The sequence below is a fragment of the Anopheles darlingi genome, chromosome 2, assembly GCF_943734745.1.
Source record: "Anopheles darlingi chromosome 2, idAnoDarlMG_H_01, whole genome shotgun sequence".
Classification (NCBI taxonomy): domain Eukaryota; kingdom Metazoa; phylum Arthropoda; class Insecta; order Diptera; family Culicidae; genus Anopheles; species Anopheles darlingi.
Window position 1 is genome coordinate 47,824,403 of NC_064874.1, and position 26,260 is coordinate 47,850,662.

At 47.2% G+C, this 26,260-nt stretch overlaps 2 protein-coding genes across 2 annotated transcripts in view; both read right to left on the reverse strand.

Moving 5' to 3' along the window:
- The window catches only part of LOC125958244 (uncharacterized), an 81,594-nt gene extending 78,761 nt beyond the window's left edge, over positions 1 to 2,833 (reverse strand). Inside the window, exon 1 of the mRNA XM_049691494.1 lies at positions 2,782 to 2,833. The gene's annotated coding sequence lies outside the window, so the exon portion shown is untranslated. The remainder of the gene's footprint in view (positions 1 to 2,781) is intronic.
- Positions 2,834 to 9,949: 7,116 nt separating this feature from the next.
- Positions 9,950 to 24,890, reverse strand: LOC125958348 (protein O-mannosyl-transferase 2). The gene is made up of 8 exons (XM_049691632.1): positions 24,521 to 24,890; positions 23,528 to 23,801; positions 22,581 to 23,471; positions 21,187 to 21,427; positions 20,954 to 21,102; positions 18,744 to 18,924; positions 17,289 to 17,429; positions 9,950 to 10,381 (listed from the first exon to the last, which is right to left on the reverse strand). Exons 1-8 carry the CDS (start codon positions 24,619 to 24,621, stop codon positions 10,188 to 10,190), a joined length of 2,172 nt encoding a protein of 723 aa, XP_049547589.1. The 5' UTR covers positions 24,622 to 24,890; the 3' UTR covers positions 9,950 to 10,187.
- Positions 24,891 to 26,260: the final 1,370 nt, after the last annotated feature.

Genomic DNA, 26,260 nt, shown 5'->3' on the forward strand with positions numbered 1-26,260 from the left:
AGACATGACCTATTTTGTGCGGCCAAGTATTAACTGTTCCATGCTTTATAAAAAAAGCTGGACGCTTTCGTATGAGCTGTGGAAATATGTGCCAAGCCATCAAACTATGTAAAAAAGCGACTTAAAAAATAGTTGATCAGTAGCAGGAGGTGTTTCAAAGATTATTTTCTTATCATTTTTTCATTGGATTTGTGTTTCGCATGACAAAAGGACGGAAAATCAAACAGTTGTTTAACTGCTTGCACCAAAAACAGAAGTCGTGACAGGCAGAGGTCTGCTGGTGGGAAGAGTTTCTGTTTCTAGAAATCTTTTCATAAAATGAGCACTCTTCAAAGAATTGCCCTCGCCTTTATAAACCATTCTTCTAGAACGATTGCTGGCTGTGCATGTTCTTTGCATTTGCTCCGACGCAGAGAAGTAAATTCTTGTTCGCCTCTCTTAGAAAACACCTTTTCAATCCTAGTCCCTAGACCGTACTGCATGCTTGCATGTTATGAATAGTCATTAAATCAAATTTATCTCCATGTTAAAGCCAATAAATAAACATTCAATCGCTCCCCAGTGCCATTAATATGATGAAAACACAAATGCTCGATCCCCAGGGGTCGATATACACACACATACAACGAGTGTTCCTCCTGAGGACACAACCTACAGCAAATCTACCGAAGAATGGTCTTAATGAGTACGCCCTGTATGGACGCCATTACGCCTCCTTCCGATAGCACACATCATCATGACGATCCCATTCTGTGGCCTCGGTATTCTGCCTTCTCTTCCTCATCGTTCTGCTCTTCCTTCTGCTCCGTTCCCGCGGCTCTCTGTCTCTGTGTATTTGTAAGCAATTTACGTCATTAGCAACCTCCGGCTATGGGGAGCTGCTTGGGATTGCTTCACCAGCACGGCGCACGGCAACAAATCGATCGCCCGAACTCGATGAAGTGTGACCGCAACGGCCCCCGGCCCGTTTGCACTCGTTATCCCCTTCCCCGGGAACACCCGGGGCCGGATGCGTTGGCACAGAAACTGAAGAGAAGTAATCTGCATAATGCATATCATAGCGCACGGAACGTTGGTCGTGGTAACGGCGGTTGGAGCTCGGAGAGAGAGAGAGAGAGAGAGAGAGAGAGAGCCAGCCTGATGGCCACTACAAAATGAGGGGACGACGGTGACGACGACGGCGATGTAGCGCATTACAGCCTTCATTCGAACGAGTAGTCCTGGCCTTGAGCAACGATGGCTGGATTTCGTTTAGACACAATCCGTGCTAAAAGGTTCCCGCTAATCAATCGCTCCCGTTTGATTCCCGTTCCGATTTCCGCCCTTCATCTCACTGAGACCTTGTCCCTTGTGCTTCAGCATAATCACCGCAGCCAGAATTCTAGCATCATTGGGATGCTCCACCAGAGGCTCACACTAAATAAGTTCCGCGATGGCCGGGACAAGATTTATCACGATCCATCCAGACCATCGTGTCGAGCATCGAGGGTGTGCACGGGTTGTCCATCGTCACGCCAGAGTTGCCACGGCCATTCCACCGATTGGACGGTTCGTTTCATCCTGCGGGAGCAGGGGCAGGAAGGAATAAAATATTTCCATCCCGGGGCGATTATTTCTCTTCGTTCCCGTTCCGTCACCTAGCCCCTTTGCCTTGGCACCGATTTAATCATCCCCGGCCGAGGTAGGGGCGGAAATAGAGGAAGCATAATCAGTGCACTAACTGCACCGGGTATCGCTCGAGCGCTCGACCGGTTGTGGTGCCGGCGGTGGTGATTTAATCCCGCACGATGGATGATAATGGCCGCGCGAAGAAAGGTGCCGTAAGCAGCACGTAAGGTGAAGGTTAAGGGTCCGAACCCAGCGGCACCAGGTTAAGCATTCTAATGTGGTGCACACCTTGCTCGATGGAGGAACAGCGTTCCGTACGATCACGATGAGGCTTTAAACACTCCGAACACCATCCGATAAATCCGAATGATTTATTGAAGTGAGTCCACCGTGACGCAAGGGATAGGCATTCGTTTCGAAGCTTTTGGCGTCTTTGGAGTTTTTTTCCCCTGTCTTTCCGAGCAGAGATTCCGAGAATGTTGTGTAATAAACACGAGACGAGATTTATCTTTCACGCAGACATTCAGGCAGACTGCTGAAGGCTACCAGGAGAGGTTAACAAAACCACTCAACAGCAGCAGCAGCGACAGAAAGCAATCAAAAGCTCGCTTTCTCTCAAACCATTGTCCCTTCGTCGCTGCGTCACTCCGGTGGACATCATTCCTACACCACGGTCCACGGGTAGTGGTGGAATTCCAGCCATCATTCCAACCCACATCTCTTGGCAGAGAAAATGAATCCGGCCCGAAAACGGGAGAAGCTCCAATTACACGAAATTAAATTTGCCATTATGCTTAAGACTACCTCCTCCTCGTCGTCGTCCCGACCGGCGTGCTGTCAACAGGTGAAGGTTCAACAGAGACCCAACGAGCACAAGATGGGGTCCATCTACAGCCGGCGCGCGCACACTGCCTGCCTGGCAGTTGAGCAGTTTGAGCCTCTCGACAAACGAGCTCTTGTGCCTCACGACCACCGGGTGCGGTGCGGGACCACCGACTGCTGATGATTGGGTGGCAGGAAAGATGCTTGAAATTCTCCGAAAGCAATCACGCATGAAGTTAATTTTCGGTCCCGGACCGTGTGGATCGTGGGTGGGGAGTGAGGGTTTGGCCACTTCTACCGGTTGCAGCCAGCTGGTCCAGTCGGTACTTTAATTAACTAATAGCTACTCACCAAACGGGCAAACGGTTTCCCGTCGTCGTCGTCGTCGTCGTCGTCGTCGTCGTCGTCGTCGTCGTCGTCGTCGTCGTCTTCGGTTTCACAAGATGGTCAGTCCGTTTGAGAATGTGCACTGCACGCTCCCGGCTCTTGACCATAAGCTTTTGGCGCTTATGCTTTCCCGGTTTCCGGTGCTGTTGCTTCTTGCTGCTGTTGTTGTTGTTGTTGTTGTTTGCAAACAAATTTTTCACTTTTCGATTTTCATTCCACGGCGCGGTCTCGGCTGTTCGAGCTCAAAGCATCGAGCTTTGATGCACTCAGCACGCACTCAGCGAAGGCGCAACGATTTGTTTGATTCGGCTGCTCACACTATCTGACACTTTCTCACTTGTACACCCTCACTATGACACGCGATGGACGGGATGTGATGGTGGTGGAGGCGGCGGCATCGGCAAAGTGTGGCCCTTACGTGAATTTATATAGCATCGACATATGGCACAAGAAGCACTGCTTGATGCTAAAGAACGATACTGCCAGCGAGAATAGGAGCGAGTTATAAAGCATGTAAAATGATAAATGCTGCCGCCTTTCTATGGTGGCTATCTGTGTGCTTCTGTTAAGTGATTGTGAAAATCTTCAGATCAAATCTCGTCAAACGTTAAAGAAATGGGAATAAAATCCGCTTCCGGTTCGCCTTAAGGCACCCCCTGGAAGCGGGCCCGATTCAACCATTGAGTCGTACATCTCTTAGCCGGCGCATGGTGACATCTTAACTGCCAAGAACTTCCAAGGTTCATGGTGAAGCCAACCCAGCGACACGATTCGCGCTGCCCCACTGGCTGCCGTTCGAGGTGGAGAATGGAGGAAAGGAGGTTCTCAGAACAGGACAAAGATAGAGAGCGAGAGAAAGGACCCGGAAGAATAAAAACGGTCAGCATCTTCTCGAGAAGGTCAGCAGACACTTCGTCGTACTCGGTCTTTTTGTTTTTGTTGCTGTTTGGCCAAAGCACACGGTTGCAGATGGGATTTGGCTGGAACTATCCAATGGGCCACTCCACTACTTCTCCTCCATCGGCCCCTCAGCAGCAGCAGCAGCACGCGAAAGGAGTAAAAGCGGGAACGGGTATTCAATAATGGAAGTTTCAATCGTGCAGTATGGTGCACAAACAAAGCCAACCAAAAAAAAAAACAACGCTTCGCTTCGCTTTTGCTATCGCGCTATCGACCAAGACTGCATACACTGACCCTAACACACACACACACATGGACACAGTAGAGCGCGGGCTGGAGACGGTTCACTTCTTCGTTCCGAAGGATCAAGCTTTCGACGCCTTAATCTATCGTTCCTTCTCCGGTCCGCCGGTTGTTTCTTTGTCGAAATTTTGTTTTGATTCTCGGCCAGCCTGACTGCCGCCTCGTGCACACACACACACGTGCACACATGTGGCCTTGTTTCCTCTTGTCTGCCTTCTTTCTGCTGCCCCCTCGACAGTTCTACGATTCTGGGGCCGACAGATTCGTTCGTTGAGCTCACGTCCCCTTTGGTTATCGCCCTTCAACGTGGCGACAGACTGCACGGGCGCATCCCCTCTCTCTCACACACATAAACTCAATCACTCTCTTTCTCTCTTTCGCTGCCCAGGAGTCGTTTGGGTGAGTGTGTTGATGTGCGCTTTAGCACAACATTGGCATAAACATTCCGCTTATCATACGATTCAGCAGCCCGTTCGATGCTGCTTCAACCTCAACGAGAAAAGCAGCAGCAGCAGCAACGGAGGACGGCAAAAGAGAAGAGAATGGCAGCCCCAAAAGAAGCCCTCCATTTTATTACGCGACCGGCGACGCGAATGGCGACTTGGTCGTTGCCCAAAACCATTGGTTTCACTCGCAAGGTGCCAGCTCGTCGGCGTCGTCGTCATCGTCGTCGTAGTCGTTGTCGTCGTCTCCACTTATCGGTTTGCCATAAAATACAGTACGTAACGAGCGATACACCCCAACCCTTAATGGCGAGACCACACCACACCACGGTCCAGCCAGCTGGTTCACTGGAAGTGAGAAAGGGAAAAAGGAGAGCAGGAGAGAGAGAGAGAGAGAGAGAGAGAGAAAGATGGACCTCCAGAATGATACCGAGTGGGACAGGCTGCACTTTGCGGCAGCAGCAGGCGCCATCGTTGGCATCGCAACCGTAGCAGCAGTGCGAAGGATAGTAGCTACCAAATCAAAGAAGCCGGGATTCGATGCCTTACGATTTCGAGAATCGCTCCATTTTGAATTCCACCTTTCGCCACACGCCCCGATTTGAATCCCCTGCTTGTCATCACCAACTCGGCAGAGGGTCGTTTTTCGTCGAAAAATAACAAACGACCAGACGATCAGCACCGGACCGGAGGATTCGTGGATTGTTCGATGCGAACTTCACTCACAACAACCGATTACAGCACTACTCGCGGGATGCAACGCGACGATTCACAGTCCGGCGTACGGTTCTCCTTCATCCAATGGGCACTTTGATGTCCATCGTTTGGTCGATTTTTTGTTGTTGTTGTTGACCGGAATCGAAATGAATACCGGAGCGGAATACCTTTCTTTTGTTTCGAATACCGTTCGACCTTTGAGTTGCCTCTCGCACCAAACAACACTTGCGCTTTGGGTGTGCTTGTGTGTTTGTGTGTGTGTGTGTGTGTGTGTGTATGTGGCAAGTACGCTCTATAGATCGCACATGCGACGAACACCCGTACGAACCAATAGAGCACCAATGCTGAACTGAGAACCCTATCGACCATGGCGCTCCATTTTAAACGGACAGAACGGTTAGTGGATGGACCGACGGCGACCACGGCACGACACAACACAACACCTCTGATGTCCTTGCCACTGACAGATGGCCACGAACGAATCGGGACACTTCGCTTCGGTTCGCTGTTCGGTGTGTTAGTGCCTGGTGTGTGTGTGCGTGTGTGTTGTGTAATGTGTGCCAGCAACACCAACACTACGATAACTCACTTCCTCCGTCACCACTGACGTGCGTCACAGAACGAAGAACTTTCGATATTCCTTGGATGGACAATGGATTCCTCCAACAAAACCGGATCAATCACGAAGTAATGGGAACCGATTAGCTGACGTGGTTGAATCCATCCCAAAACCACCCTTCGATGTAAAGGCACACCACTGTTGATATCAAACTCAGCCACTAACACACACGGCAATCTCGTGCGCTCGTCCTTGTCGGCCAAGGAGGAGGACATTCAGACGCACGCACCGCGACAACATTTCCGTCTGTCAGGCAGGCCTGCGATGACAATTGGCTTGTGGTGAGTGGTGAGATTGGTAGTAGTGCCACCTGGCTGAGGTGAGTTTGCGCATCCGTGTCCGGCGTGCGACACGTACACACACATTCCATCAGTGTGGTTCCGAGGACCACTCCGTTCGGGATTCCGCCGAATGCCGAACGTCGCGAAACACGCGCACAACCTTCCGCACCCCCCTGCCAACTGCCAACTACCCACCCTCCCAAAACGAAACGTGGAGCAAACGTTGTTTTGACAGCTTTGGAGCCGCTGCGGCTACACAACCATCACCACAAACCTTACCACGATCACCATCATCAGCGCGCATAACGCACGAGCAAGTGGAGGAAGTTCATCGAGCGAGGGACGCATGTTTTTTCCTTCTTTCTTTTCTTCTTTGTTCATCGCTCCACTCTTGCGGGGTTGTGTTTTGATTCTGCGTTTTCGTCCTCGGCCAGCTGCGGTCGAATGGGGGAGGGTTGAAAAGGCGCTTCCGTTGCCATCCCGTAGTCACACGTTACCTCTACGGACTCTCTCTCTCTTTCTCTCCTCTTTGTTTTTTCTCATATTTTCTCTCTTTCTCTATCGATGTCGAACCAAAACAACAGACATGTTCAAATGGAGGCGCATGGTAGGTGGATTCTTTTTTTTTTGTTTTTTTTTTGTTTGGGACTCATGAAACGTCATCTGCTGGCAGGTTGGTGTGCGTGGAAGCAGAGCAAGTGTGACCTCCGGTTGCAGGATAAGTGACATTTTTAATAAACAGCAGCAGGCGCACCAGGCACCAGCTCGGTGCTGCGAGGCGTAAAAGTCAATTCTGCTAGTCAATTTCATTCACAAAATGGGGCTTTCCACGCCAAATGACTTCTCGGAGTAGTCCCTGGGGCCCTGGTTGTGTGCACCGTTGAGGTTGAGATGTAGATATTGAAGAGAGAAAATAGCTTAGCAAATGTAATGTTTAATGTAGTTTCTATTGAAAACGAACGTAGCACTGCTTTTCCCACTTGTTTCAATACCACAAATGAAGATACACGCACACACCAACATTTGGACGCATCAAGCGAAAACATGACGCTTTGTACGGTGGTGTTCGTTTGTTGATCGATTTATGAAATAGTTTCTGGGCCAGCACAGTGCCTGGTGCGTTGTGAAAGTCATAAGAGAGCAGCGGGTGCTACTGCTGCACACTTGTACTTAACCAAACCACATGTTGCTTCTAATCAGCCCAGTCCCAGCATGCCTCGACCGGATCTGCCTGCTAACCCGCTGTTCCCCAAGACAAACAATCCAGCTTCCAGTATCGCTTTCTACGCAAACAACCGAGCAGAAGTTAGTCTTAAACGACTGGCACGCGATAGAGCGAGCAGGGATTCATCAGGAGTTTATTTAGTACAGCTTCCGGCCAACTCTTCTGAACAAAAGGAAACTTCAACGTCGTTGCTATGGGCTGCTGGCGGTTTGAGAAAAAAGAATGAAATAAATAGGGGTACGTAGGCGGCCTAGAATAAACTGATAAATATGTTTATTTTGCTTACAATATCTTAAGAAACGTTTTCTTAGTAAAAGACACAGGAACTGTGTGGTCTAATGGATGGCTAGAGGAGCTCATGTGAACTAATTGGTAGTTCGCAACCTTCCTCTACCATCAACTCAAAACGGCTCATTGACAACTCAATGCACCCAGCAACCTAATGATCGAGCCAACATGCCAAGTACTGGGCGACAACCGAACTCGAGAACATCCACACCGTGCTAATCCAACGTTTTATTTACGGATCTCTTAAGAAAGGTCCCGTAAGTACCGAGGGTCCTTAGAGTCAACAACCTGAACCCTATCTCGCTGTAATCATATCTACGAAGTGGGAGGGGAAATGTCATCAACGAAAAGTCATCTTTCGCTTCGGAAGATAATCCACAAAAAGGAGCGGTTCACTGAAAGGGAAGCTAGACGCTAGACTGAAGAGGTCGACTCACAATCACGATGATGGTGATGATGGCAGGAGGAGAAATAAACTTGAAGAAGCGAGTAGGTACAGGACTGTGTTTCTTCTCACTTATTGCCAGCAGCAGCAGCAACAGCAGCAGGTTGGTGTATTAATTGGAAGATATGCAAGCCAACCCCGTACCCTTTGGTCGTGACGATAAGAAGTCAAAACCGGCCCGGAGTGCTGTAGCTAACGACCTGCTACCTTCTTGACTTCCGTTTCCCTTGGGTGGCGCAATGTGATCCCTCCCGGTATGGTCATGCCGGCACTGGTTTGGGTTTTAAGCTTCCTCGCTTCCAACCTCCCCGAAAGCGATTTGACATTTCACTTGGAATGGATTTGGTGCAGCAAATTGTGCGACGTAAGAAGTAGGATTCGGTCATCTCGGTTCGTCATGCGTCGCCACATCCATCGGTCTTCCGTCGGGATAGGGTTCCGGGAAAGTTACGCAAAGTACATTTAAATCCGTTCGAAGTACCATCGAAGTCGAAAGTCGGAGGGAGAAGTGAAAGCGGAAGGGCATCCAGACATCCGATGCCATAATCCGTCCCAAGAACGTGTTAATAGGTTGTCGTTATTATGAGGTCAAGTTTGGTCCGGGTCCCACCCAACCGACCAACCACCGGACACGGAGGGTTCGTCCTGCCGTTTGATGTGGGTTTACTGTCGGTCATTCCCGTGCTGCTGCTGCTGCTGCTGCTACTCGGTGCTTCGAGTGGACGTCGAGACCTCACCCACGATCGAAATCTGCGTTTCGTTCCTCCAGCGGACCAACGTCCAGGGAACATTTTTGGGAATGGCATTTAGTGGGAGGACTGAAGCGGTTCAAATAGCGAGAGGATTAGAGGCCGTTCCCCGAGTGGCAGCTGGTAAACGGGTTAACGGGCCAACGGGTGACAGCTAACCGATGGGTCGGTTTTTGGAGCATGGGCAGGGCAGCATAATCACAGGATCGTAGATAATGATCTGGAAACCACAAAGGAGTGGAAGGGGACGCTGCCCTCGAGTGGCAATGAACAGTGAAGCGATGAGTACCTCGACTCGAAAGCCATTCGAAAGAATGCGGCATTTTGTGGTTCAATGTTTTACGAAGTTCGACTACCACCCTTGCTCCCATTACGCTTATTTTTTGGGGGTAAGAGGTTATTCGAAAATGAGGAAAAAAGCCTTAGGAGCACGAAAGGAGTAAGGGACAGTGACCAGGATCTAAAGGAATAGACTAGAATGGAATCATTCACAGCTCATTTCGTTGTTTGCTTCTATGATGCTCAATTGAACAGTTTTTTTAGCTCAATAGACAGTTTAGAACAGTCAATACTCGTTTCTAATAAGCAACTCAAGATATGATGTTTTCTTCGCAAAGACATAAATGTGAGAAAAGAATGTTAAATGTGTAGAATGTTAAAGAAAGTAGCCTTGAATGTTAAAACGAAGAGATGTCACTAAAGAAGACTCAAAGTGGATAGAATATATAGAAATATTATTGTCTGTTTAGACAAGATCCCCAATTGGGCGTTAAACTGCTTATAATGCGTATATACTTCGTATAGTTACAAAGCAATTTCATCCTGGCCTACACACTTTTTTCAAGAGTTCAACATCATCGATTCAATCCGGTGTTGTTTTAAATATTCAATTGTTTGAAATGTAAAGTTTGACGATGATTTTTATGATTTTTAATCACCCGATTTTGTTTTTTTTGCGAAGAAGATGTTCACGACTCAGCGCATTCCGCTTACTACCTTTCTAGAACTTAAAGTCACACTTTACATTTCTATTAGGATGTTACAAATGAGTGCATAGTTTGAACGTAATGTTGGCAATTTAACAGAACCGATGGTTAATAAATCACTACTTACCGGAACTAACATGTGAAAAAAGTTATCTACATTTTGTAAGTTTAGTTAATATTGTTTAATTAATCATTTTTATTGCAACTTTTATGAGTATTACTGAATCTGCTTCAAGCATCAGGCTGCTCCATAACAATGTATTGTCTTTTTATACTTCTTTTTCTTTTATCCGTAACAACTCATCCCAACCCAATAAGGGCGCGTGAAGGTTTGACGAGAGTGATGATGAGTGACGCGGTTCCCTCTGCAGACCGCTGCTTCGCGGTTTTCCGATCCGATCCGACCATCCGAGCCTAAAACTCCCAGCTGCTCAACCACTTCAACCCCGCCAGGGTGGAGTTCGGTTCGTGGCTGAAGGGACCGCTCATACCATAGGCGAGGGGTGCGAACATGGCAAAGCTGTACACCAGCCCGGCCATCGCTGATCCCAGCACAGCGTGTCGTAGCCAGCTCGGCAACCGGACCGTCAGGTAATCGAGCATTACGCCTGTAATGAGAAAGAGATAGAGAGAGAAAGAGAAAGAGAGGAGATCACGAAAGGGTTTTCGATTTTGAATATCCACATCCGCCTCATTTTCCGCTGTTCCAAAATATTCAGTCATCGAATGTTACAGTTTTTTGTCCTCGTTATGGCCACACACACAGATACGCAGAGAACATATCGCAAAAAAAAAATGTCGGTTCCAAATTCGTGTTCGAATATAGGTTTTTGATTTCGTGGTTTTCGTGCAAAAACTCCAAACCCGGAGTGTGTCGGGTTGCTTTGATCAACATGAGTAACATAAACGCACGATGGATTGACGTTGGATGGTGGTTGGAATTCGGTTTCCGATGGAAACTGGTGACGTCCCTGGTAGGAAATCCAATAGTCGTAGTAATTATTCAGCATAATCCACCGGAGCATAAACTATATCGGCATAAAATGAAACGTGCGTGTCCGTGTTCTACAGCCTCTGTGCCGTATCCTTCCGTTCAATCCTCGTGGCCTTGGATGAGGATTTGCGTCGTTTAAAATTAATGAACACTGAAATTGGAACAAGGTACAAGCCTGTCCGTTTTGCCACTCTTGGTTTTGCTGGCCAGAGGTATGATATCGCCGGTTTGGCAACGCTCTCTCTGGAGCATGATTTATGGCGTGTACTATGTACTATTTGAAATATTGGGCATACAGAGCGTATTTGGCACAAAGCAAACAAAAACAAAAAAGAAACGAAATGCCTACACAATCCGCACTAGTGCATTTACGCACGCATTAGCCTAATGCAAAACAAATACAGCAGGTTCTCGTGTGGGCAGGTGCGGGAGTTTACATGGATTTTTTCGCTCGCAAACAAGCAAAGCCCGCGATGGTCACCACACCAGGAACACCGAACTGTAAGCAATGGATGGAACGAATGAAGCGGAATTGGAAATTTAATTTATTCCCTCCTCAGAAAAGTAAATGAATTCAGCGGCGTTGACCACAGCCAAAAATCGAACATCGTGTTCGACGCACACAATGGCGAGTGTATGTGTGTGTGTGTGTGTGCTTGAGGACCCCCGCTACCACTACCATGTTCCCATGCCAAAAGATTGTATTTTAATTTTCCGCCATCATGATTCCGAAAATCATTGCGAGCACTCGGTCGGTGGCAATGGCGCGAAACGGCGTTAACGGAGGAATGTGCGTTGAGTACAGGTGCGAACGAGCATGTCCTTGACGCATTCTCCAATTTTGGGCCACACCAATGGCGGGGGTAACACTGCCGCTGTTATGGCTGGATGGTTTGGCATTTTCTCACTCAACACTCGCATTCCCCAGAGTCTGAGTGGTCTGAGTTGCTAGCCTAATGAGCGGACAGAAGTGTTGTGTGTCACCGGATTCGCGATTCCATAGCTGTAACCTCGTAGTGCAGTTAAAGGAAGTGAGGTAGAGCCCCCCTTTTTGTAGTCATTGAATTTGAATCGTCGAATGCATTGGCATTCCCGTTTCGGAACGAGTGTTAAGCTAAACGGCACACACATGAAATAATAATTCCCCGGAAATCCGGGGGACACCCGCTTGTGCTGTTGAGCTTTCGGCACGCGTGTTTGGTATTCACCGCTGGCGGGATGGTTGACTTGGAGCGTTGGACGTGCGCCGAAACGAGGTACGCGGTTGCGGTCAATCAATAGTTGTGCCCACTGATGTGTTTTTTGACTTTTGGGCCTTTGACGGTGGTGATGGTAGGAGTGGCATTTGCAAAACCAATCGAAATGAACCCTATTACCATGTTTAATTAACCCAAATCTTTTTCGATTTTCCCTGGCTCGGCTGTTAACTAGAGCGGAATGGAATTTACAACTGTTTGCTGGAAGGTATTACACTGATTTCGCCTAGAAGTCATTTAATGATGAAGCATAAACCACCAGTTTGGTTTATATTAGTTTCGCAACAGTTATTGTTCCGATCTTCGCATACCCGTGAACCACGTGAAAGTGTTTTGGCAACAACCTCAATAGCTACAAAATGTTTTGTAAAAAACGAACAAAGGCAAAGCAGATTGTAAACAGTTGGAAAACCAGTGGAAAACCAGTGAAAAAAGCCTCAGCATGGCCTTACTATAAATATTAATTTATAGTAGATTGAATAATCATGTATCACGTTATTATCAACTCAATCAAACTACTGCTATTACTATTACTGCGAATACTAGTGTTGCTACCAACAGTAGCTACGAGTTTAAAAAATAAGAAAATGATGATTAATTTATGATTATTTTGTTAATTTTCCTTCCAATCCTTATTCTCTAATAACTCTCTTGAACTTTTTGCAAGATTGAGAAATCATGCATATGTAACCCAGGCTGTTCGTATTACAACAAATTACATGAACTACTTTCGCCTGAATGGTGCAAAGGTGCTCGTTCTTAATTCTGCAGCAGCAGCGCTCCAGGCTTCATATTATTATTCAAATTCAAATTATTCCAATATTCCTGAATTTGCGCTTTCCGTACTATGCACCCTGTAGTCGATAGCTTAGCAACTATTTAAGCGTAGTATGGAAAGTAGTTTAATGGCTTTTCCGATTCCTTGCACTCGGTGCTTCATGTTTGCGTCTCGTTGGTTGTATTTCAAGTTTTTCACTTGTTCGCAAGATACTTAGCATCTACGATATGCATTGATGATAATGAACTGTACCGTTGATTATTGTAGAGCTTAAAAATCTAAATTCTAGATTCTAGACCTTTTACTTCCAGTACCATTCAAAATATCTTCTACCGATCATTAATCGAGAGCAGATATTCTTGAGTATTGTTTTAGTTGAAGAATCGAATTAACAGAGAAGCCCTTGAGGAACACATTTAGATTCTACCATATTGGAAGTGTATACAATCAGGATCTGAATAACAATTTGTAGAATGAATTGCTTTGCCTATTGTGCGCTTCATAATGGTAATTTTACTTACTCACCGTTTGTTTGCTTCAAATCGAGACTGGTCGACTGTCTTACCATCTCCAGATTCCCACGCATTAAAGCAAAAATAGAAAGCGAAACACGTGGAATGGTGAAAGTAGGTTCGCGGCATCAAGATAACTCAAACAACAACTTCCCCAAGTAGCGGGAGTAGCACCGTTGCGTAAAAGAAGAGACAAACTGGTCAACAACTGTTTGCCCCAACAAAACGTGTGTTTGCATTATTGCTTACCCTCTTCGCGGCCATTGCAAATCGAGGCACCTAAAAGTACCACGGGAAACGGAAGTTCACAATAGGCGAAGGAAGGTACAAAGTGGAAGATAGCATTGAAAGCATTAAAAAAAAAAATCGGGAAAATCATTCCGCGCTGCTATCCCAGCGGTCAACCAGCGTTGAGGGGTGTTGAGAAAATTTTCTCACGCAGCCATGGAAATGTGAAAGACCAAGAAGTAGAAGAGGAGACGTAAAAAAGGAACAGAATCCCCTTCCATCGATCAGTATCCGGTCGCTGGCCATGGGCTCGTGTTTAACATTTCCTGTTCCACTGAGCAAAGGGCTTCCGAAGGCCTTCGCGTTCCCCGTTATTGGCGTGGCATTCAATCGAATCGAATCGGGCTCTCGATCACGGGGTTCCTGGGCTGCGTTTCGTTTCACTTACTCGGTACTCAGTCGCTCGTGCAAATCGCTCGCTGCCCTGACCAAATGTTCTCTTTGGCTTGACGAGGGGGTTCGGTGGTTGCAGAGGAGGAGGGAAGGGACCGGGGGATATAAAAAGTTTCCCGTTTTCCTGGTCGTTACACGATTGTTACGAAATTAGATTTTCGAAACCTTTTCCTCGGGTCCCGGGCGATACGCGTCCATTCGTCGATCTATGGTAGTCGATTTGCCTTTTCAAAAGCAAACTTTTGTACTTCTTGGGGCCTTTTGCTTAGTGTTCGCAGTTCCCCTCTCAAACCCGATGACCTTTACGGTTGTTCCAAAGCTGAGGACGGTGGGACGCTTTGAGGGGATGCTTTTTACCCAGCTCCTGATCTCGATGACCGTTGGTGTGCGTCACGATGTGTGGGTGCATGCAAGGTTTGAGGGTGCTCGTAGCTACTCGAGCGAGTAATTCGAGCAAGTAATTTAACATTTGTTCACACTTTCTTCACGACATGGCATAGCTTCACACAGCTTGGGCTCACGACATGAAGGTTCGAAGAAAGCGACCAACTTCTGGATCGTGTTACGGCGCTGGTTAGTCGGTTAGGATTTGCAAGGAGCGTTCGTACAGGGTGTAATCATAACTCCTGGGCACTGCTAGAAGAAGTGCACTGAAATGCAGTTGAAGTAGTAAATGGAAATCCTCGCCTTTCTCTCCGAAGAGACCGCTATTACCGTTGGCGTTGGAGTACATTTTGATATTTGACGTGCACCATATGGAGTGTGTCAAATAGCTCAAAGTCGTTAGTGATTTGTAGCAGGTCGTAAATCAAGAGGACCATCAAGAGTGGGACTTTGGTTGTTGTTCATATAGTTTCCATGAAAAAGTCCTTCAGTTCTGGTTAATACCTAGGGTAATGTAAAGGTAAGATTGCATCTACTAACTTCTGCGGTTACTACAAATACTCGTTGGGCGTGGAATTTGGAAAATGCTTCACAAAGTTTACGAGGAAACACACTAATTTGTGGCTAACAATTACGTGAAGTTGGTTAAACCGTTTCAATCTCAGTAATCAGTAGCGTCAATAAGCGACTATAAGCAATTTAGATGAGTATATCAATTGATAGCTTTCAATCGAACTCTTGTTGCGCTCGTCCGTACTAATCATCCCTCTGGAAGGTGACTCTCATATGCATGCTTGCGAGCTGAGTGTACTTGAATTGATTTTCCCTGATGTAAATCATAAAACGCTTATCTGTTAAGTGATCAGGTGTTCAATTTCAAACGCATTACATGATAAGTTGCTATCTGCGTTTTTTGCGCTAAAGGCATGTAATTGATGCTAATGTTTGTTGAAGCTGCTATTACCTCTGTTGCTTTATTGATGGTCGTTTACTCTGATATACCATCGGATGGTGAAGCTCCAACGTTCTTGCATCGCTTATCGATATTCTAGGATAGATTTGAGTGTCAAAAGGGTGCCTGCAATGCCTGACTGAACTAATAGATGATGAATTTCAAACATTAGACATGAGTAGCGTCCTGTTCCTCGAATTCCTCTGGCTCGAGCAGCACGACCACGTCGGGAGGTCGGGAGGTCCATTAATAGATTGCGCAAATATTATTGCCTCCTGGTAAACATATTTGCCACCGACGCATGCATCCTTCCAGAGTTTTGCGCTCCAATCTAATTAGTTTTCACAACCGTTCCGCCATTATGCTTCCGTAATGCCAGCACCATCCGTTCGCTATTGCTGACGCTGCTGCTGCTGCGTAGTTTGATCCAAAAAGTTGTAAAAACTTAATTGATTCCCTCATACGCTTTAATAAGTGTTACAAAGTGAAGCTTTGCGGGTTGTACGGTAATGAGTCTGGTCACGAGAGACAAAGAGGAACGAGGAGCGTTTGCAATCTGGTTCGAACTGAAAACCTCCCAAAAAAAAAGCATAAATTGGAAAAAGGTGTTCCCCATATAATCGTACCCATGGCTTTCGCTTCTTACACATTAAACTAATGTGAAACAAGAATGATGCCGGGGCCCCACAATCGGATCGGTCTGCATAATGAGTTTCCCCCACCCGTTCTTTCTTTCGTTACCGTTCGGCAGCAATGGTGGCAGCCAATCCGGGTTGCTCATACTGAGGGCAGGGCCATAGTATGGAGTGAAAACTAATTTCGTTATGAAATTGAATTTCTACGCTTCGATGAGTGACTTCCAGCGGGGCGCAAGAGGGTTTGCATTTTTGCATGATTCGCTTCCCTCGCGCCGGCCAATTGGAACCCACGCCAAATCACCAGATCGCGCATTCCGTGGAGGCAGTTGGCCGGCTTTTCCGAAATGGGCTCATTAAAATCAACTCGAGCGGCCGCGTTGTTGTGGATAATCACTCGACCTGGATTGTGGAGTGCGTGGAGAGAAAAAGGTGAAAAGAAACTACGGCCGTTAGCGTCGCGTCCCTTACCACAAATTGATTGGCAATCCCCTTGTTAAACCCCATTTTGCTGCTATCTGTTAAGAGGGAGGGGATACCGGTATTGAGTTTTTTTTTGCAGCGTTCAGCGATCCATTAAAATATGAATATTACAGAAACCGATATTAATGGTCGCTGACTGCAACTGCACCCTCAAGTTCGTCGGGGGTTGGGGAAGAAGAACATTTTCACGATTCACTGACCCAATTGCCGGCAAAGGGATTGTCAATTCCCTCGTGTACCATTCAATGCCAGCTCAAGTGGCTTACTGGTCCCAGCCTCCTTCGATGGTGCTTGATGGATTTTCGATCCATTTCCAGCCGAACCCTTAACGATGATCCACTTTTACCGTGGGGCTAGCAAACCGTTCCAGGTTAGCAGGATTGAATTTGGATGTGCAAAGTGGAACTACTGTGGCGCAGCTGCCTTTCGTGGGTCACTAGCGCCGAAGAGAAAACGGGAATGGAATGGGGAATAGAGGGACCGTCTTCACTGTCACTGGGCACTACAACGCCAAGTCGTTCAACTCGTTAAAAGTACATCCATCAAACGCTTACGAGACGCACATTTGGTCCAAAACCTAAGCAGCAGGAAGGTGTCTGCGTGTGCGTAGAGTCCACTGTATACTGTCTTGTTTCTAATCCTGCCTTGGGGGACGCCTTTTTAATCCTTCGTACCTTACCCGGGGCATTAGGCGGGATGAACCAACACCCATTGTATGGCCATTACAGCTTGATTACAATCGCCAATCCGCCGAATGACGAAATGATTGATCGCAATAATTTCAAAATCAGGAGGAGCTCCGTTTTCAACAACGGAGGAGCAGCCGTTCTTGTGACTTACCGGCGAGCATGGAGTTGAAGACGAGAGCGGGGAAGTAGTGGTGGAAGTAGAGTACTCGTCCCATTGCGTAGAACGGCAGATAGTGGATCAGCCAGCCACCGAACAGCCACACACCGGCCCGTAACAGACGCCATTTGTTGTCTGGAAAAGGAATGAAGAACACAGAAAGGGAAAGATAAGGAAATGAGGTAAACAAAGAGTTAAATGTGCAGCGGGACTGTGAATGTTCCGAGATTAACGTCACCAAACTGAGCGAAACGTTCTACAGATTCAACGATTGTTAACATGGATTGGAGTGGAACGAGGGTCTACTGCGCTTCAAGCTCTTCCAGAAAAGCTATTTGCTATCGTATGTGAGCCCGGTTAAAATGAAAGAAATATATTTCATAGCAATCTTCCACTTATCTAGTTCGATTTCTGAAATTTCTTGTTGAATTTCGATGTTGAAATTTCTCTTGAAATCTGCTGTCGAAACTTCTATCAACTGTTAGGCCATATGAGTTCTCCGTCCGGTGCATTTTAGACCTATTCTTCTGCTCTTATTCCTTGAGCAGCCTTTAATAATTTGTCTAATCTTTTCCAGCGTCTAAGTTATAGGATTTTAGTTGTATTAATTTGACGAAACCAGAGGATCTGACAGTTAATCTCTCATGAATATTGAGTGTTCGTCCGTTTGGAAAAGATGGAATCTTTAAAAATCGTTTTAAATGAGCGATTAATGGAGATGGTGTTGAATTGAAGCAGCTGCTCTAACATTTTTATCGACTAAAGTAATGGTGGAGGAATGAAATATGATAATTCCGAATTCCTCGTTTTTATTATCGTTCGTTACTAAGAAAAAGATACAGCAACCAGAAATATTTTAATGAAACTTTGCACAGCAATACTTTATCTGGAGAACCGAATTAGTTGATTGCGAAAGCGTTGTTGTATCAATCTATCCACTATTATACATTTCTAATATGCAACCTTTTTTCCTATTTACGGACCAAACTAGTGAAGCGCTTTTAGGGAGTTGCAACGTAAAACAGCTGTTCGTGTATCTGCTCAAGGCTTGAAATAAACTTAGCAAGGCCCCAACTGATCACAGTTTATCACAAAAACTATGCTGTCCTATACCAGCAGCTTAATGAAATATGAACCAGCAGCTGGCAAATAAAGACCTCCGTGGTTCCCAGGGATAATTTGTCTTGTCCTTTGATGGTCTTGTCCATCCAACCGGAAAACATGCTAACCTGAGAAAACTGTTCCGGCCTACCGTGTGGCACCGTGTGGCGCGATTCGTTAATAGTCCTCTCGAGCGCGCACGGCTGGGACACCCATTTCACCAGACGAACGCGATCCCGGGTCCCGCGGATGCGATGGTGACAATTAAAAGTTATTTGCCCTTCAACCTGACCCGACAGTACTGCGCACAGTGTCCCCGTCCACGTCGGTCAAGCGAAGCGAACTTACCCTCGCGAGTCCCAGCGGCCGATGTCGCTGCCGGTGCCGGTTGCGCGGAATTGCGCCGGTATTTGATAATCTCGACACCGAAGATGATTAGGAACAGCGCTAAAAACACCAAATTGCTCCACCAGATGATTGGGTTGCCGAGTAGGTAGACCCGGTGGTCGGAACCGGAGAAGAACTGGCCCTGGAAACGGCGAAAGCGAAGCAACGGAAAGGTGGTAAGTAAGGGTGCCGGAACCATAAATTGACGATTGACGCGAGTGGCGGCGCTTCCGCGCGCTTCCGGCGAGGGGAGCTACTGAAGGAGCAGGGAACGGAAAGGAAATGGACGAAAAGTGGAACTCGCTTGCGGGAAAAGTTGTAAAACATTCGCCCCGAAACTTTGCATTCCCGCCGCTCACACCGGCCTCACACCGAAGGTCCTTGATAAAACGGGAAGGAATTAGAATACTTTTTTTGTTGTCGTTACCGCTGCTGCTGCTGTTGCTGCCGCCGTTGTCGCTGTTGATGCGTAGAAATGGACGACCCGGTAGATGGAGTACCGTCCGGTCGTAGTTTATTTTAATGCTCGAAATGAAACGAACATAGACAGTAGCGGGATGAGGCACGCGGTTTACGGTCGCACAAAGCAGCGCATTTTGAGTCACAGGCACACACACACACTCGATCCCGGTCGTCACTTGGTTCGACACTTCGTGCTCTCTTTCTCTCTGGGCGCGGATTGTGGCCGTAAAACAAGTGCCGCAGCCGGGCTTTACTTTTTTGTGTTGTGTTGTTGCCTCGAACGCTTTTACTGCTGCTAAACTTTTCCTTTTTAAGTGCATTTCAATGAGGCGAAAAATTGTCCGCGGGACCTCACCATTGTCCGCGCACCACCGTTCTCTGCCCTCTGCCCCTTAGGCAATGGACTGCAAGTAAAAAGCGCGTAAAGCCGTCAATCGATGGCAAGGCTTGACGCAAAAAGGAGAAAGCAGATACCAAACAACTGTTTGACGGGGTTGCAGCAGCAATTTCGAAAACATTGAAACACATTTGAAATGCGTCAAATATTCCTGACTTATTGTCTATTCAAATGACTCCACACGATTCCTGCATAAGGTACTCGAACTTATAGAAGTTAATGGGAGGTTTACACGCACACGTGGAAAACCGCAAGGGTGTCGATCGCTAATGAGATCAACCCTATCACAGGTGATGGCATTGAAAACTTTTACTCATTAAGACGCGTTGCGTGAGTTAAATTTACGCGATATCCTATCGTGAAGACACTGCGGCAATGTCCTTAACCGCACACAATGACTATCGACGATGCGGCAGTCATTAAGTACGGTAAGTCAATATCTCGGCCCCTACCTTTCTCTTTAAACGCCTTTCTCGGGACTATCCTTTGTGGTAGGATTATGTTTAATTTGATCGAAGCACTCCAGGCAGCGCTGGAGTTCTTGGAGTTCGATCATGGATCAGACAACCCTTCGACGTCAACCGGAGTTTATGTTGTACTTCTTTGTGTTTACTGAGGAGCAAATCCTTAACGGCAAAGCATTCCGTGAAGGCCTCTGAAGGATTTAATTGTGCAGCATAAGCAGGCTAAGGGGGGAGTCAACAAGGATCGTGCGTGCGTGTGTGTCTGGATTAACTGGTTGTTATTGGGTGTCATAAATGCTTCCTGATCCAGACCATTGCCCAGTGGCTCGAAGATGTTACGATGTGCAAGAGTCTTGCGAGGGACATTAAAGCACTAGCACTTCAGCTTCCAATTATCTGCAAGCATTTATCGCTCGATAATTACACGGCCGCTTCCGCTATCGACTGGCATGTAAAAGGTCGGTAGTGTCATTTTATTCCCTGCTTCCTTTCGCTGGCTGCAACCGGGAGTAGGAGTCGTTACCATTTCCGGGAAGCTGAAAATCAATTAACCTACTCGGTCCGCAATGAGTCCTGTTCTCGGAATGATCAGTCCACGGTTGGATGATTAAAAACTCTCGTAAAAAAAACAAGCGCTTATTGGAGCGCAGGATGTTTCTCCGGAAATGACGTTAATTAAACTGGAAGTAATGGCACTGGCACTGCCACTGGCATCGTGCACAGGCTTTGCTGTTGCAGCAGATGAATAAAAATAACTTTCGCGCTTTTGCTGGATCGATCGAAGTTACCGATGATGCCGCGAGGTTGAGCAAAACCGTGAAGAGCGCACGGATCCGAAACCAACTTACCCGATAGTTGATGGGCCATTGCCACGGTCGACTGGTGACTTCGCCCTCTTTTGGCTTCAGACCCGCGTTGCCCTGCAGCATGACGGCGTGCGATTCGAGGAACCGGCTGAGGAATCCCGGTGCGTACACCTGGAAGTTGACGCTCGGCACTGAAACGGGAGGTGGAAGAACAAAGGAAAGAGAAACCCGTGCTAAACATCGTGACCATGGTTGCGCCGTTGGGTATGAGTTACATTCTTCAAATTGATTGTCCTCGACGTTCCATTGGGCGGCTTTGTCGCGGATGTTGGGATTGCAGGTGACCTCCTGCTGCTCGAAGCCCCACTTGGGCAGCTGCTTGCCGGTGGTCGTCAGCACGCACCGTTCGATGTAGTGGTAGAACACTAACCGGCTCGTCACGGTTTCCACGATGTCACCCGTTTTGCCGCCCACGATCTGCACCTGCCACACATCGTTCGTATCGCCCATTCCGTCCTTGAAAAGCGAGCATACAATCCAACCAAGGGTATCAGTCAAACAATAGTTGTGTTATTTGCGCTAAATGAATTGAATTTGACTATTGGCAATTGGCAATTGCTTGAAACGAAAAAATCTTATCGAAAAAACGCTTGTAAACCATGTTTTAAACGAATTGAACTATATCAAGTGTTTTTGAAACAGAGGTTGTTTGTAAATGTCTCTTTTTACACGATAGAGCATGTGAGATTCAAACCAATTCTAAATTAGAAGCATCGTTTAGAAAAAACACGTCCTTTGAATACCACCAGGGAGTTTCATGAAAATCAAATGGCGATAATTAGCACTAGTTAAGTACGAGAAGAACCAGGATCTTTAAAGGCTTTAAACAAATCAAAATAAAGCCTCAATGTCGAGTCAAAATGGAGTTTGGTCCACTTCGTACAGCTACAGTTGAAAACCAGTTGATTTAAATCGATTTAAATCAAGTTTCAGGGGAACGCCGCCTGCGCGGCGCTAGTGTCGCTAAAAGGAATTTTGTGGAACAACGCGCGGATCGTTGGTCAAAAACGAATTTGAAAAATTGATGGGGAGGCGATAAAATCCTGGTAAATCCTTTTTCTCTTGAATGTTGAACTTTTCAACAGTGTCCTGTTAAATTTCTACTTAAATCGAAGCAAAAATGCCATAGATATAGATTTTAAAAAATCGTCAGGTTTGCCTCGCTTCTCGCGCGGTTTTTGAGCCCTTGCGGGTACTATCTTGGCTCAGGAACCTAAGTTTTCACTCTAACAAGTCTCGGGATCCTCTGGAAAGAATCTCGTGAAAATAACTCGTCAATCTTGCGCTTCTGATTCCTAAAATGATAGCATCTCCATCGTGGCAGAAGGCAGTTCTCTGGCCTTTACAGCTGATAACTCGGTGTAACAAGGGCGAGAACTTCCACTGCCGAGGGAGGCGCTAACACACTTGTGGCTTAGAAGCTTTGGACTCAAAAGGCACCACGTATTGTCGAAACCTGTCAGGAACGGAGGACTAACTTCCCCTGCAATGCTCGCTATAGGTATGCGTTGCATCTACTATTCCTTGTCGTTTTCGCTATGTCTCGTTATACTAATCTTGGTTTGGTATTTCTTTAATAATCTATTAATTATCTAATAACAATACTCACCTCACCGTAACAGGTGACTTGAAGATGCTTCTTCGTCACGGGCGCCTGTTCCCGATGCGAGTGCAGATTACGGTTCGTTGGCGTGTGCTCCAGTCTCACCAGATCCCCATGTTTCACGAGCGTCAAGTTAGCTCCCGGCTGCGGTTGCTTGTCGTACGGTTTGATCAGCCAGCGGTTGTTTAAATCCTTGTGGCTGTACGTCGTAACCTGCTGCTGCTGCGCACCGGTACCCTTCGGATACAGATGGTTATGCGAATGCAGATAGCCACCACCCGTTTTGTGGTTCTTCAACGTGATTACCGCACCGTACGCCACCTCCCGGGGCATCGACACATTGTACAGCGAGTTACCGATCAGATGCGACTGGAAACCGGAACTGTAGAATCCATCGCCACTGCCACTACGATTCAATACGGACAGATGCACGTAAAAGAAGGCCGCGTACAGCAGGATCGGTAGAACGATCAGTGTGGCCGCTCGGGCCAGCAACTGCCGTATGGTGTATGTTATTGGGCGTGATAAATCACCCAGCACATCCCACAGATCACTGACCGTGTGGAGACCCACGAGCAACACCACAAACAACCCCACAAACTTTACGCTGATCGTACAGGCGAGCATAGCCCCGGTAATGACCAACCAGAGCCACCAGGCGGGTGTGAAGCTGCGAGCGTCCTGCGTAAGCCGTGTTACGCGTGCCATTCCCATGACCGAAGCGGTCATGAAGCAAATCAACGGTGGATCGAGCAGAATGTAGCGGTTCAGGATCAGCATTCCGATGTCGAAGAGAATGTAAGCCGCTGCAAAGATGGCCGCCGTCAGTGATCGCGTCATATCCCAGACGGTGTGGAAGGACATGGGCACAATGGCGGCTCCCAGTGCCGTACAGAACTGCAATACAAGAGAATGTCGATTACAAAGCAAAGGACACCCACTTGGCTTCTTACAATTCGCATTCCCTCGTAGTGCGTTCCGTTGTATTTGTCGCCCGGTTTGTCGAACGGATATGTGCCATCGTACCCGGTCAGATAGCCGGACAGTCCGATCAGCATCTTGCCGAGCGGTGGGTGCACATCGAAGAAGAACGTCCGGTTGATGTACCAGCTGCCCATCTTGCCGAAGTGTGTTTCATCCCAACAGACGTGGTCCGGTACGGTGACATTGTAGAATCGCGTCCCAAACGTTAGGATGAGCACGATGCCGAAGACTATCCACCATAAGCTGCCGAAAGCCAAACAATTGGATTAGAAAGGTGTGCTCCAAGGTTGTCGGGTTTCAGATCATTAACTTGAGTGTTATTCAAATATGGCCAAGAAGTAAATATGTAATTTTGATGGATAACAACAAGTAAAATAGTTTCATAAACTCGTTTCATGAAATCAAACCATTTGCTTCTGGAGGGATCCGTTCTGAAGCAACATTTCAAATAAGGATAACTAGATTTAATAAGTTTTCTAAAAATGAAAACAACTTCCAATAACATAGAATATCTGATGCCGTCTGCATCTTCTTCTGTCACATTCTATGCCGAACATCATAAACGAGTTCTTAATCTTCCAAAAAGCATGCTGTGCCTCACACAACTAACCACGCGCACCACGCGGCGCCTCTATTGGCATTTCTGGTGCTTCTGAAAGTAAAACCGGTATACCAGCCGGTCCAGCAGCGGCAACCTTTGCGCCGAAGACGAGCCACGACGTCGAGCAGCAGCACAGCTCATCAACGATTAGAGGCGGAACGGACCCAGCGGATCTTTCACCGTGCAGCGCTCTTGCGCAACATCACAACCGCATTATGTACCGCATTGTCACTGGAAGGCTATCCGAGAAGATCATCTCCCACCCCGCCCAACAGTGTGTTTGCTCATTGCCGAAACGCCGAAGCGGTGGTCCAGTTGATCAATCAGATGATCCCAGTGCACCCGAAGGTCCGAAACTTACGTTCGTCCACTTTCTGCCTTCTGGTTCGTCGGTTTCGTGTCGCTTTTGGAGCTGCTTTTCGTCACACTTTTGGTAGCATCTTTTGGTGAACTTTCCGCCATATTTCACTGTTCCCAAGGTCGCACAATGGATGCACCTTAATTTCACCGAAATTTCACCGCACACGTCACGATCGCTCTCTTTCTCTCTTTCCCTACGCGGGGGTGCGAACGATCAAAACAAACAACTTCTGACAGTTCCGTTTCGACACGTTGGAGGCTCGAGGGGTTGTTACGTGCTTTCACTCTTTCTTGTGGCTTCTCAAACCGGCCGCACACGATCGTACGTTTCAGTTCATGTTTGGGGCGGTGTGTCTTGGCGAACGTTTCACTTCAACCACGATCGAGCAACAACTGATCACGAAGCATACGATGGTGCGTGCTGGATGTTGCCGAGCGACATCGTGCCGAGCTTTGGTGTGTGTGTGTGTGATGGTATTCATGATGCAATTGAACACGTGCGATTCAACACATTTAAAAAAAATGTTCAATACTCATTTTACGAGAAAGGTGAAGATTTATACAAATATTCTCATCAAATCAAATCTTTTGCGCACTTTTGAGGTTCGTTTCTTAAAGTTTTCCGGATTTCATCGGCATTTAAGTCACCAGAACCGCACTTCGAGCTTACAAAACTCTCGGATAGGGGGCGCTAGTGTGAGCTTTCCTGGAAAAAATGTTTGAGCTTTCGTGAGGAGAAATGCGGTTCCATCCATCAAAATATTGCACAATAAAACAGTGCAATTTACCATCTTTCAAACGGTCCACGCATCAGCATGGCACGGCCGGTTGGCATGGAAACGGATTGAGGCAGGCCTCGCTTGTTTACCAACACCTGGAACAAGAAAACGAACGTCGCAGCAGTCTTTGAGTGCGTTCGTTGCTTGCCACACACGATGGCTTCCCGCGAGAGTTCGATATCCGCGAATGTGGCCGATATTTTGATCAAAAAGTTGCGCGATAAACGTGCCCAGGCACGTGAGCTGCGTATTCCGCCACCAACACCCACCAAACAGTTGCCACCTCGATTGTCACCCGAATTCGACGTGGACGGGTTGGTGCCGAAAGGTGAATCGCTGGATGCGGTCAAGCAGAAACTCGGCATCATCGATACTTGCTTCCCGTCGTACAAGGTTCCGGAACCAACGACCCCGCAGCAAACGGTGGCCGCGAGCTCCGAACAGCCTTCGGAAGAGCCTGAGAATGTCGAATATCCGGAAACGTACCGTACGCTCTCGTCGAAGGAAAAGTTAGTGTTACTGTTTGCGGAAAACTTTCGTCGCCAGTACCGCGAGAAGTTTCCTAACCGTAAACCGCTCGTGCTGGCCCTGCCGAACGAGTGCGGTGTGCAGAAGTTCGTTTGTACCACGCTGCGGCCATCCGTGCTGCTGTTTCCGGATCTGATCGGCTCATGGGAAGAAATTGCCGTATTCGTAGCCGACTACATCATCTACGAGCCGCTCGCGAATCAAGTGAATATGGTAAGTACACAGACCGGTACCTTGACCACTTTGATTATGGGTTTCTGTTGGTCGGTTGCTATGTTGCTGAGACTCGCGCGCCAAAGGTTGCCTTAACGACCAGCAAGCGAATTCGTCAGCAGTTTCTTTCGATTTTTAACTGATACATCGTGCAAGAAGCACGAAAATGATCGAGAATACGTGGTTGTTGTTTGGGGATGTTTCATTTCAATAATTTATTT